Source organism: Hippopotamus amphibius, chromosome 12 (assembly GCF_030028045.1).
Source record: "Hippopotamus amphibius kiboko isolate mHipAmp2 chromosome 12, mHipAmp2.hap2, whole genome shotgun sequence".
NCBI lineage: Eukaryota > Metazoa > Chordata > Mammalia > Artiodactyla > Hippopotamidae > Hippopotamus > Hippopotamus amphibius.
This window is the reverse complement of record NC_080197.1, coordinates 4,580,509-4,593,537: the sequence shown is the minus strand read 5'-3', so window position 1 is coordinate 4,593,537 and position 13,029 is coordinate 4,580,509. Positions and strand designations below refer to the sequence as shown.

The 13,029-nt window shown below is 46.3% G+C and overlaps 1 protein-coding gene across 2 annotated transcripts in view; it reads left to right on the top strand.

Annotated features, from left to right (window-relative positions):
• Nucleotides 1-11,226, top strand: part of VAPB (VAMP associated protein B and C) — a 50,661-nt gene extending 39,435 nt beyond the window's left edge. For both annotated transcript variants that reach the window (XM_057702036.1, XM_057702035.1), the window contains exons 3-6: nt 1,659-1,762; nt 5,258-5,338; nt 7,251-7,427; nt 9,777-11,226. In XM_057702036.1, coding sequence (XP_057558019.1) covers nt 1,659-1,762; nt 5,258-5,338; nt 7,251-7,427; nt 9,777-9,935 — 521 coding nt within the window. In that variant the 3' untranslated portion in view covers nt 9,936-11,226. The remainder of the gene's footprint in view (nt 1-1,658; nt 1,763-5,257; nt 5,339-7,250; nt 7,428-9,776) is intronic.
• The last annotated feature ends 1,803 nt before the right edge of the window (nt 11,227-13,029 follow it).

Genomic DNA, 13,029 nt, shown 5'->3' with positions numbered 1-13,029 from the left:
GCTTTTCCAGGATGGAACTGTGCCTTTACATCTGCAAGAATAAAATTTCAAGTAGAGTGGCCCTGTGTTTTAAATGACCCTTTGTTCTCTCTGCTGATGGTCACACTTTGGATTTTGGGTCCTCAGACTGAACATATTTATTTTATTGATAGATGTTCTCTGTCCCCAAGAGGGAAAGGACCTATGCATCTCTGAGATGGAGGGCGATGTTTGTTTTTCTCTTCCGCCTCATGTGTGGTTCTGTAGGATATATGGTGGCGGGTCTGGCGTGCAGGGTGTGACCCCATCTCATATCGGAGTGTCCGTTGTGGCAGAAGGGGTGCTGGACCACACGTGTCTCCTTTGCTGCTTCCCAGCACCGTGACCTTGAGCAGGTCCCTTCACTTTGTTGAGTGCCTGGTTCCTTTACAAACGAGGGCTCAGGACAGGTGCCCTTTGTCTGCTGCAGGGGGTGGTTGATTGTGGCGCTTAAAGCACCTGGGACGTTCTGTTGGTTGGAGGGGTCAGAGGGCAGGGAACACTGATGAGTGCCCAGCAGAAGAGGTGCCGGTGGAGAAGGACAGGATTGGTACCGTCAGAGGACGGAGAGCCAGCCCCTCATGATGGCCATGAGCCTTGGTTCTCCAGTCAGACCACCCGTGTTGGAGGGTCCACTCCTCCACGGTGTGACCTTGGGCAGGTTAGCTAACCTTTCCATGCTTCATTTTTTTCATCTGAAAATAGGCATCAGAATAACTTCCACAGCATTACCTGCCTCTGAAGGGTAAACTGAGGTGATGATAAAGCTGACGTGCAGAGCTGAGCTCCTGGCCCAAGGGAGAGGCGTAGTCCCAGCGAGCTCTTATCATGGTCAGAGCTACAGTAGGCTTTTCCTGTGTGTGAAAAAGTTAGTTTTCAGGGAACTTAACTAGATGTGTGGTTTAGTCAAAGCCATGTAGCAAAACCCGTGTCCTAAAGTGGCTATCATTTAACGGGGTAGGGCGGCAGGCCCTAAGGAAGCCAGTCAGAACAGGACGGCACCTGCTGCAGTGCAGTGGGTGTGCTCTGTCAGGGGAGCCCTTACGTGAGACTCCCTAGAGTCTTAGGGAGAAAAGGGGTGTAAGCTGGTCGCGTCTTCTCTTTGCCGTGAGGGTGCTGGCTGTGAAAATTCTTTCTTGGCAAAATTGTATTTGAAGCATTACCTTGATGACCTTGACAAGGGAAATAGGACAGAGAGAAGCTAAAATGGTTCCTTAGATAATCTTGGGGTTACTCTGTTTTAGTTTCTGAAGAGATTATTTACATGCGTTTTCTTGAGCAAAACACGTACAGGTGTTTCTGCCTGGTTGACCTGATGTACGGCCTGTCGCAGCTGTGTGGTCGGGTGGGCCATGGTGGCGGATCAGTGGACTGGGGATCAGGAGACCTGGTCCCAAGCCCCAGTCCTAGCTCTGCCACTGCCTGCTGTTTGACCTCGGACACGTCCCTTCACTTTCCTGGACCTCAGGTGTGAGACCTGCGAAGTGGGGAAGAGGCTGGTCGTCTTGACCTGCCCGCTTCACCTGGGGCTTCATAAGGCTCAGGCGAGAGAATCCCGGTAAACTGGTTTACGACCGAAGTGCAAGTATGAACGCAACAGATGGCTGCTGACCCTCCTAATGGAATATTTTCTTTCTCAGTGATGCTGCAGCCTTTCGATTATGACCCCAATGAGAAAAGTAAACACAAGTTTATGGTTCAGTCTATGTTTGCTCCAACTGACACTTCTGATATGGAAGCAGTAGTAAGTACCGAATGCTTCTTATTTTTTTCAGCAATTAAAGAAGATGATTAGGTGCAGAATGGTGGGTGCATGCATTTCAAAACGTGTCAAAACTGCTTTTAAAGGGGAGTGGTGCCTTCAGGGAGGGTTGTGCTTTAACTGCCTTTATGGTTTTTCTAAAACTTTGATTTTAACATTTTCTGTAACTTTTTAGAACACTTCTTTTCTGACTTTTATATCTGGTTTCCTTCAGCAGTTCCTTGTTCGGGTGGATTGTGTCTTGAGGGGTCTGAGGATTCTGTCCCTTCACCCCCCCTCCCACAGAAAAGGGCAGTTTTCATTATAGAGAACTTTCCTACCAGTTCTTCCCCATCCCCCAGAACCCAGAGGGATGGGAGAGAGTTGAATACTAAATATCCTTCAACCCTTTAGGCTTTTTCCCCCTGCTTAGTTCTGGTAAGCATGATTCCGTTTTGTTGTTGTGGTTGTTTTCCCCCAGATTCCTTCTTTTTTCTTTCTTTCTTTTTCCCCCCTGCTTAAATAGATGTTTAACTCCATGTCTTAATTTTGGTAAAAATAAGATGACTTCATTTTCATGAAATAAATACTTGATATATTACAGTTGGCCCTTCATTTCCGTAGGTTCTGCATCTGTGGGTGTGGAGGGCTGACCGTGCCAGCACTTTATTTGAGGGAATTGAGCACCGCAGGTTTTGGTATCCATGGGGGCGGGGCCCTGCAGCCAATCCCTCGTAGTTTCTAGAAGATTAGAATGGCAGTTCTCAGCCAAGGTGTTTACACACGTGAATAAATCAGCAGGCATCCTGGTGCTGTGAATATGAATCACAATATACCGATGAACCTTAAAATCCACAGCACCAGTGAGGACAGACTGTCTAGTCCTCACAGTTTAGCAAAGAAGGGCAGGACTGCCTCAAACTTTTCACCACTTTCCAGTTTGCCAACTGAAACTAAGAGACTGAAGTCATTCAAGGAATGCCTGCAAATTGGAGTGAGCTAGGAGTCACACTGTACTGTTTCTTCTCCTTCAAAGTTTTATGTTAAGTGCTGTTTCATGCACAGCCTACCTTCCTGTCCCTGTGTCACCACACAGCCATCTCTTTTAGCTTTGGAAGAGCATAACTGACCACCTTCATGCATGTTTAACTTTTGGGCAGGAAATGAAGGCTAAGCTAGATATTTGGGGGTTTCAGAGAGATCAGTGAGAATAGGCTTCCTTTTAACATTCCTTTTAATAGGAATGACTATTGAGACAGTCACTACTTTCTCTTTTATTTCCTGGAATATGATTTGTCACTTCATGTTACTTTGTGTGATCAAGAAAACATATGGCAAATGCAAAATATGGACTCTCCAAGAATATGTTCTGTTTGGCTTTTGCTGCATGGCTTGGTGAGAAGAGCATGGGCTTGGGGGCTTGGGTGTGAAGCTGAGTTCTGCCTTTTACTAACATCGTGGCCTCGGGCAATTTGCATTAACTCCCTTAAGGGTGTGGTCACGTGTAAAATGGGGATAGAAGCTGAGCTCACGTGGCTCTCGTGGGACTGCATGTGCTGTATGTAGAGCACTGGCCCGTGTCTGGCAGCTGTTTCCTCCGAGCGCTGTTACAGGCCAGGCCCTCTGTATACAAAAAGGGGGAATTTTACCTCCTTCTCTGATAATTTTTGTAGCAGTTAGGAATTTTTTATATGAAATGTACATGGTTGGAAATTTTGGAAATATACAGATGAGCAAAAATAAAGCTAAGTGACCTGTAATATGTTTACTAGACCCAACCACTGTTAATTGAGAGCCTTGTGCTTTTTCGTTCCTTTAAAATATTTTTCTTTATATTTTGATATGTAGAAAGTTGACAGAATAGTAGCGCCTACCCCTCTAACCTTTACTAAGATTCACCTTTAACCATTTTGCCACATTTGCTTTGTTTCTATCATAAACGTTCTTTTCTGCTGAACCACGTGACCGTAGGACAGCGCTCATGGCGCCTCACCACCCTTGAGTGCGTCAGAACGAGGGCAGTCTCTTACATGGCCACAGTCCTGTTATCACAGCGAAGAAGCTTAACGTTAATCCAATAGTGTTGAGTAGAGAAACCCATTTTCACCATTTTCCAGTTGTTCCAAAAATGGCCTTTAGTTGTTCTTCTACTAGAGCACCCTCAACCTCTGTACACTCCAGGCCAGTTGAGTTGTAGAATGTTCCACATTCTGGATCTGTCCAATTATTTCCTCATGATTAAATTCAGGTTAAATTTTTTTTTCCCTTCTTTTCCTTCTTTTTTTTTTTTGGCAGGAATGCTCCCTAGGTGGTGCCACGTATGCATCTTCTCAGAGGCACTTAGTGCCGTGTTGTCCCTCGTTTGGTGACGCTAAGTTTGATTCCTTGGTTAAGATGGTGACTGCCACCTCTCTCCTGGGTCAAAGCACATGTGCCCCTTGTGGTTAATAGGTCGTCTGTGACCCTCAGAGTAATCGGATACCTGGAGACCCCGTGAACTCCTGCTTGCCAGCAGCCTCCCTCGCTGGTTTTAGTGCCCAGAAGGGATCCTCGCCTGATGTTCTTTTGACACGTACGCAGGGACACGTACACTCGTGTGTGTGTGTGTGTACAGAGGAACAGACTCAAGATATGGCTTGTAGTTCCTTCACTTACTGTTCTGTGACTTTTCCCCTTGTAATTAAACACTCCTCAGTGTCCCTGGAATGGTTCCACCGACCACACTTACTGTGGTTTATTTGGTGGTTCCTGGCATAAAGATTATTTAGATTATTTCCCATTTTTGGCTCTTGGTACCTGTGGTGCTGTCGCTGCCTCCTGCATGGTTCTGGGGTGAGGGTGGGGAGTTCGTTCCTTTTTCTGTATTATAACCTTCCTGCTATGCTGGTCTGTAATCATCAGAACACCTGGAATTCCTGTCCTCCACTGCCGGGAGGAGGGGGCAGTAAGCCAGGAGTGCACCATCTCAGAACGTGGATTTAGTCAGGAAGATGGTCTGCCAGCCCAGACGGTGGTGGTCACAGAGTGTAGCCTGCCAGTGCATGTGCCCTGTTGGTAGTTGGCAGTGTTCTAAAACCACTCCCAGATAGTACGTGCTTACTCTAAGAAGGATGTGCCCTGCGAAGTAAGTTGTATTTTCTTAAGGAGAGCCCATATGTCCTTAGCCATCCAGATGCAGTTTAGAAGATTCCTCTTGGTTCAGTGGTGGTCTTCTCTGTCCCGTGTGCTTTCCACAAACTGGTGACAGGAGGCGCACTGGTGGACTTAGAGGAGTCAGGCAGCAAGAATGGGGTTTGTGAAGAATAATAAATCTTCAGGACAGTAGTGTGTTTAATCTTGTGTAAAAATATCAAAATCTCAGCAGACTTAAGTTCTTTATTTGATTTACATCAGGGCTTTCTCATTAAGAGTATTTTTCTGAAATTGTCAGTTATAGGAAGAAAATTATTCTTCCAGCAGCTTTATAATATCCTGATTATTAAATTTAAATTGTTTTAGTGGAAGGAGGCAAAACCGGAAGACCTTATGGATTCAAAACTTAGATGTGTGTTTGAATTGCCAGCAGAAAATGATAAACCAGTAAGTATGTTTATAGTTAACAGTACTTGAATGTTGCAAGATGGTACTTATTTGCATACATCTCCTGCAAAACCCAGATTTAAGTTGGCAAATTATTTTCCTCCTTCTGATGCATGAAGAAAAAAAGCCGAAGTCAACAAATAAGTGGGCCTCATGAAATCTGCCTTTGAAAGACTTGCAGAAAGACAACTAATTGAAACATTTTTTTCCCTTTGAAAAATAGAACCTGTTGGCTATTGAAATGTCATGAATTACAAAGAGCTTCTTTGACTTGGCAAAGTTATAGGTTGCTATTTAACAGTGGGTGAGACCAAAACGGAATAATTTGCCATTTTTCATGGTGCTTGATGGACAGGTGGTGCTGACTCTGAGGTTCTGTTGTTTTACTAGGTGCTGCCTGTAGGCTTCCCGTCTGCACTTTCCCGCAGCACCACCTCTCTACCCCTGAAACCCCACCCACCGCTTCGGTTAAAATCTGCTTTTAGATGAGGGTTTCTCACCCTCAGCACTGTTAACATTTGGGCTGGATAATTCTTTGCTCTGGGGTCTGTCCTGTGTCTTGTAGGATGTGTAGCGGCATCCTTGACCTCCACCCACTAGATAGCAGTAGTACCCCCTAGTTGTGACAACCAAAAATGTCTCTGGATATTGCCAGATGTGCCCTTGCTGGGACAAAATCGTTGCCCGTTGAGAATCACCCCCTTTGCTGACTGATCGGGCAAGGGCAAAGAGCGACTTCCTCCAAGCTGTCAGCTCCCTTTTCTCTGTGTGAAACCCAAGGGATAAGCCTGTCATGGCCCTCACTTGTGACCCGTTGGAAAGAGAAGATTGCATCTGTAATGCTAACGTGGACCTCCCTTCAACCTGGTCAAAAATTTATAATAAATTGTATTAAAAACACAGTGTAAAACACATGCAGAATACTCAGCTGCCCTGGCTGTTAGTAGCTGGAGGTGGGAAATAGGAAACGCTCACGTTCTCCACGTTCTCCGTGACCATCTCCAGGGATGCTGATGCTTTGTGTCAGCGCTGCTCAGTAATCGACCACTGACATTAGCCTCTTTCTTCGAGTGGGTAGTGGTCTGTTTTCTTTTTTCCCTTCCCTCTTCCCATTGCATGTTTTGTCCTGGGTAGGTCAGTTGTGGACGCTGTGAGATCTGTATCCTGGCCCTAGCTCTGTGTGTTGGGGCCTTGCCTTTCAAGGCCTCACTCTTCTCACCTGGGAGATGAAGGGTAGAGCTTGTAGCTTTCATTTTGCTGCATGGAACCCCCAGGGCAACGATCCTCAGTTATTTTATTTTCCCAACACATCTGAGCGCTTCCATGTCCTCCCCCCACTTACTGACTCATCCCCAGCCCATCTCCAGAGGGTGTCACAGCACAGTCTTGGGTGAGGAAATGGGGGAATGTAGTGCTTCCTCAGGCTGACATATTGTGGACACTGTTTGTTGCACCTCCATCCCATCTTGGAAGTTTTCTAAGTTCGTGAAAGAAATCGCCCTCTGCGTCACGTTGCCCCTGGCCTTCCACCCCCACTCAGCCATTCCTGGGGATGTTCAGATCTTCGTGGTGACAGTAATTTGTGGCTAATAATTCCTAAGCTTGCACAATCACAGTATGCTGATGTTTGCATGGCAGGAATTTGATAGTGCAGTATGCATGGTCCCTTTTTCTTTGAAGTATTAGTCTCAGCTGAACTTCATTATTTGCCCTTACCATAATTTCTGGAACCCAGTTGCTTTAGGTTATTAAGAGACTAGATAAAGTGATCCATTTTAAAGGTATGTGACATTTTACAGTGTGGATGAAGTGTTACCACGTGTGGTGTTTGCTGAGAACTACTTTACTTTGCATAAACGAGTCCTTTATTGCATAGTTGGTGACACTTGGGCTTTCATTTATTTCTGAACAGCATGATGTAGAAATAAATAAAATTATATCCACGACTCCATCAAAGACAGAAACACCAACGGTGTCTAAAGCTCTGAGCTCTTCTTTGGATGACACTGAAGTTAAGAAGGTGATGGAAGAATGTAAGAGGCTGCAGAGTGAAGTTCAGAGGCTGCGGGAGGAGAACAAGCAGTTCAAGGTAACAGCATTTTATTTTCTGATCATCAACGGGGAACACCATGATCTTGGGTGGGGAAGTTGATGGACCCCTGAATTTGCAGAGTTGTTTTATATTTGCACATTTTTCCTCCAGGCAGAAATTTCCATACTTTTCCTAAGGTTCTCAAAAGGGTCCTTGGACACCACCCACACACATATGCCCCAGATTAAGAAACAGTGTCCCTTGAGCAGAAGTTTCTCAACTGTTTAATAAACTCTTGTCATCTCATAAAAAAAAACAACAGAGAAACAAAGAAAAAATCTATTAGTGTAAATTGAAATTCAATTCTGAGACTAAAAATAAAACAGCAACGGTTATCTTGAATTCACGATTTCAAACCCCATTCCATCCCCATTGGATGAGAATCTTTTTAAGAGGGTAAAAATGGACCTCTGCTCTGTTTTAACACAGGCTTAATTCTGATTTATGAGGATCCTAAATAGGTCTAGGCAGTAGGGTGTCAACCCTACTATTAACACGGTGAGGAGACTGGAGATGGGGAGTGGTCACCGTACTTGGGTGGAGATTACAAGGAATCAGAGTCTCCAGCTTGTGGCCGTTAACCCAGTGGTTGGCACTGGCGTTGGAGGGTCAGGCTGCACTGGGTGGTGGAGGCAGGCAGGTGCGCTTCTCTTGGCCTTGGAGGCCTGTGGTGGTGTGGAAACGACCAGCCAGACTTGGACTCGCTGGACACAGTGGCTCCCCTTCCCCTGTAAGGCCCCTTCCAGGGTTCAAAGTCTGTGTGTTTTATACACAGTATTAAAGAGAGCCTTTCTGAACGTATGATCATAGGGTCTTTTCTTGCAGATTAAACCTTGAGATTGATCTTTTCTCTTCATCTTCATCAGGTGACCCCATAATAGGCTTTCACTCTTTCACTGTGTAGCACCAGGTACACTGCGTAAGTTTACTGCAGTTGTCTTTTCCTTCTCTTATTCTGACAAGATAGTAGATAGAGGAGGGCGGACGGAGTTTGGAAATTGGCATCATCTTCTCTCTTTGCGGTAATCTTGATGTGTCTCGTTCAGTGACTTCTTTTACTATGAAGTAAATTATGAAGCTGACACTACTTTTTTGGCTAGAAATCGAAGATATGCCTAAAGCTTCTCCTTGAATGTATTTCTCTTCAGAAACAGAGTTCATTGCCGTTTAAAGTGATAAATAGGTAGAAATAGCTCCTGTATAAACCCAATAAAATAAATGCTGTGTTTTGCTGTGCCCATTTTTTGGGGAAGTTAATCGAATAGCACCAGTCATTTATTGTTGTGCAGTGATATGGGCCATGCCCCATGAGCAGTGTGTCTTTAAAATATTATCAGACCAATCTAGACGTTAGAAGATTCTTTATCTTGCCAAACGCTGATTTCTTGTTTTGTGTTGTTTCATCCTTTCATTTGGCTGGCACGTTTCCTGAGACCCTGCCACGTACCCAGCTCTCTGAGTGCAGACTCGGGCAGCCCCTGCCCTTCGGTTCAGCTCCCGTTGACCAGGGTGGCCGGGGAGACCTGGGCACGAGTGCTGGCGACCAGTGCGATGATGGTCCCACCGAGACGGCCGTGGGTGCCTTGGAGGGTCGGCTCGATGGGCTGGCTGCCCGTTGTCTTCAAGGCCTGCTGGGCACTTGGGGAATGGGAACAAACTGAAGGGGAAGAAAAGGAAGTGCAGCTGCTGTGATGGGTGTTGGGAGGAGTCGGGGGTGGTTACCTGGTGTAGGAAAGCCTTCATGCAGGCCCTGTTCGGGAACGTGAAGAAAAGACGTTTCTATCCTTACAGGTCTGTAGGTGGGAAAAGTGTGGCCGCATTATGTGTATGAAAAAGATCGTTGCTTCTTTGGTAGGAATTCCATGCCGTTAAGTAGAAAATATTTGAGATGCATGTATCAAGTTCAGTTACATTTTAATGTTACATCACACTTCTGATCCAGCAGTCCACATGTAACTCATCAAATGTCAAGTACGTACAGAGCTCTGCATTTGAAAGCTTCTAGGTCCCCCACATGGTCGTTTCTTGATTCTTTTCTCTGAAGAGCTTTTTTCTATAAATCGTGGGGAACCAAGGAGTGCCCTGCTTAGGTGTGTGGTATGAAAAGGTCGCCAGCAATATTGTGTAGGATGGATGGAAGAAAAAGAGGGGCTTCTGGCAGAAGTATCTTGGTGGCCTCAAGCCAATCTCTCCTTCTCTGTAGGCTTGTTTCTCCATTTGCAAAATGAAGAGGTTGGACCATATCATGTGATCGAGTCTGGGCATAAGCCCCCCACCCCCACTGAGCTGTTGACTTCTGCTCCTGGTGCCTTGGACTGTCTTTGAAGTGTGTGTTTGCTCCCATAGGAAGAAGATGGACTTCGGATGAGGAAGACGGTGCAGAGCAACAGCCCTGTTCCCGCATTGGCCACGGCGGGGAAGGAGGAGGGCCTCAGCCCACGGCTGCTGGCGCTGGTGGTCTTGTTCTTCATCGTTGGCGTGATCGTAGGGAAGATCGCCTTGTAGGGGCCGCGTGCGGAGAATGGCCAGCCGGATCGGTGGATCCGCTGTATCATGGGATTAAGTTGATCATAACCACGTGTAAAAAGAAATTAATGTATGATGACATCTCACAGGTCTTGCCTTTAAATTACCCCTCCCTGCGTGTGCGTGCACACGTGCGCGCGCACACACACACACACACACAAATAGAACATAATATAACAATCTCTTAGAAAGTTTAAAGCACATAGTAAATGATTGGGGGGAAAAGAACGATCCTTACTAGTGACGAGGGAAACCGTGATTAACCGCTAATGGCATGTTGTAAGTGTCGCTGTAAACGTCTGTAGCCTTGGTGCACGTTGCTGGGTCACCTCTCTTCCGACATGACTCTCTTCCTTGCCCGTTGGTGCTGGCCCTCGGGGAGCCGGAGTCCAGTGCAGCGGGGAGTGTCACCACCTCCACGTCGTCCTCCCCGTGCGCCCACTCCCTCCCGGGCTGCCTCTCCACATCTGCCGCCGTCAGCTCCTTGGGACTGGTGAACAGAGTCTGCAGCTGGAAAGAAGGCGCGGCGGCTGCATCGGCTGTGCTCCTCAGGAGTGGGAGGCGTATGTTGCCTGATTGACCCGTGTGATACTCTGGAAATAAAAGTCAGTGAATGCCTTGTTCTCTTAAAGGGACCAAGCTAGAGAACTGTTGGTTCATGTAGTGAGATTGAATTGTTATTCAGAGATGTTTAATGCATATTTAACTTATTTAATGTATTTCATCTCATGTTTTCTTGTCACAAGATGATAATTCTGTGGCCTAAAAATCACCTTTGCTACCTAACACTGCTGAGTGAAGCTGGCATTGCTGCTGGGCGTTCTGGGCTCTACACACGTGTGCAGGTGTGGCTTACTGGAATGTTGGAGAAAGCTGCCAGAAAGTGTTTTTCTGTGCAAACAAGTAACAGCTGTCCTAGGGAGGGACATTCTTGGTAGTGGCAGTCAGCTCCGGGTCACTCTGCGCTGTGCTTTCTTTCACTGCCCCGCAGCCAGCACTCACGTGTCCAGCACACATGCCCAGCGTGGTCCTGACCTTCCCCGTGTGGCCCTAGCGTGGGGTCAGGGCGAGTGAGTCAGGCAGCAGAGGGCTCAGGAGAGAGGGAACCAGCTGGGAGGGGCGGGGAGGGCGTGAGAGAAACTTCAGATAATGCATCAGGTAGTGATCAAGAGTTTGACTGTGAATTAATTTTATGCCGTAAAAAGACCAATCCAGTTCTGTTTGACTATGTAGCATCTTAAAGAGAAAAAAAATAAAGCCCCAAAATTAAGAGTTCTTTTGTGATTTTGTCACTTTTGCTAAATGGGGGGGGGAGGGGGCTTATTATTTTTATCATTATTATTTTGTCATTGGAAGTTTGATTTAAAAATGAGCCCTATCGATGAGCAATAACATGTCACTGTACACCCCGAGGACTCGCGGTAAACATTGAATAGACCTAGTTCTCAGCCGCACACCCATTGCACGAAGCTGTGGCAGGCTGGCTGCCCGGTTATAAATCAGTCTCCAGTACCTACTCTGTGTGCACCAGGTACTTGTGAAAGGCGGACTGAGCGGGGAAGCTTGTGCTTTCTGTCGCTCTCTGTAAGTGGACTAAAGTCTATCCAAGCGTAGGGGTTGCAGCAGATTAATCTTTATGTAGGAGAGTGATCAGGAGGACCTCAGCTAGTGCGTGGGGGTGCAGTACCGTCCCATTGCTTTAGAGCAGGAGTCGGTAAACATTTTCTTCCAGGATGTTGCTGTGTGCGCCGATAAAATTTTGTTCACAAGAACAGCGGCTGGGATGTGGCCTGTGAGACTGGAATGTGCTGGCGCCCGTACTCGAGTGACTAAGTTCTCAAAAAGAGGGCCTGGGACACTTGTGTTTTAGGTCTTTGAAAGTGATGTAGTGTTTTGTGTACACCTAGGAGAAAGAATTCAGCTTCTCAGAGGATGTGGGCATTTTGTGTGTAGCTAAAAATCAAAATTTAAAATCCACAGTTGTCTCTGCTAACTAATCCTGTAAAACCTCTTTCCATTTTAGGAGTTAGGACTTGGTGAACACGTGTTAGTTTGTTGAGCTTTTTGACTGAGTGGAAGAACGGAATCCCCCTCCCCCCCCCCCCCCAGGAGAGGAGGAAGGTAGCGGTGGGAAAGACCGGATGTCATGTCAGTGACCTGGTCAGTGAAGAGTGTGTCAGGAGAGGAGAATGTGTGTGGAGCAGGCACTGCTCTGGTTCAGGGACCATTTTAAGAGCTACAAATACTCAAGATCTCCAACCTGGAGAAACATTTCTGGTGTCATTTCTGGAAAATGAGAGTAAGGCAGGTAGGTGGATGTGTGGTCCTGCCCTGTGGTCTCTTTTGTCAAGTCATTGGAATAAACTGGCTTGGAGTGAGCTTTTTGATTGAGTGGTCAGGGTGCCGGCCGGGTAGGGAGCCTGGGCGGGCGCAGTCTGGCCCAGTGCCTGCTACCCTGGTTACTGGCTCACGGCACCTCTGAGAGTGGTGCCCTTGTTCTAGAAATACCCGCCACCGAGCTCGCAGATACGGAAGAGATGCAGGCAGAGTCCTGTAAATGTTTATTGATTGAATTTAAAAAGTTGATAATGGAAGCTCCCTCTTAAAGACTAGCAGGCTATATTATTTGTGGGTATGAGGACCCAGCTTTAATTTTTTTTCTCCTCCTAGTTTGCATGTTTTCCTTCTGTAGTCTTCTAAACTGCTGGCACCAGCGGTAATAAATACTGATAAAATCAAAATTGATTTTTACCAGTGGACAGTTTATGCCTAGAGAGATGGCTTATACCTACATAACACAAAAGGGGGAAGAAATGAAGAACCTCCAGTGATCCGTGAAAACCTAAACGCTTTCAAGCAAATCCCAGGAACAGAAGTGCTATCGGAAGATATCAGTACTGGGCTTGCAGGCTGTGTTGAGTCAGATAGAACTGAATGCAGTGATAGCTCAGAGCTAAATAGCCTTTCAAATTAATTTGAAAACAAGCCGTGTGTGTGTGTGTGTGTGTATGTGTGTGTGTGTGTGTGTGTGTGTGTAGCATATGTACCATATGTAAGTAGCTTAACATTTTTC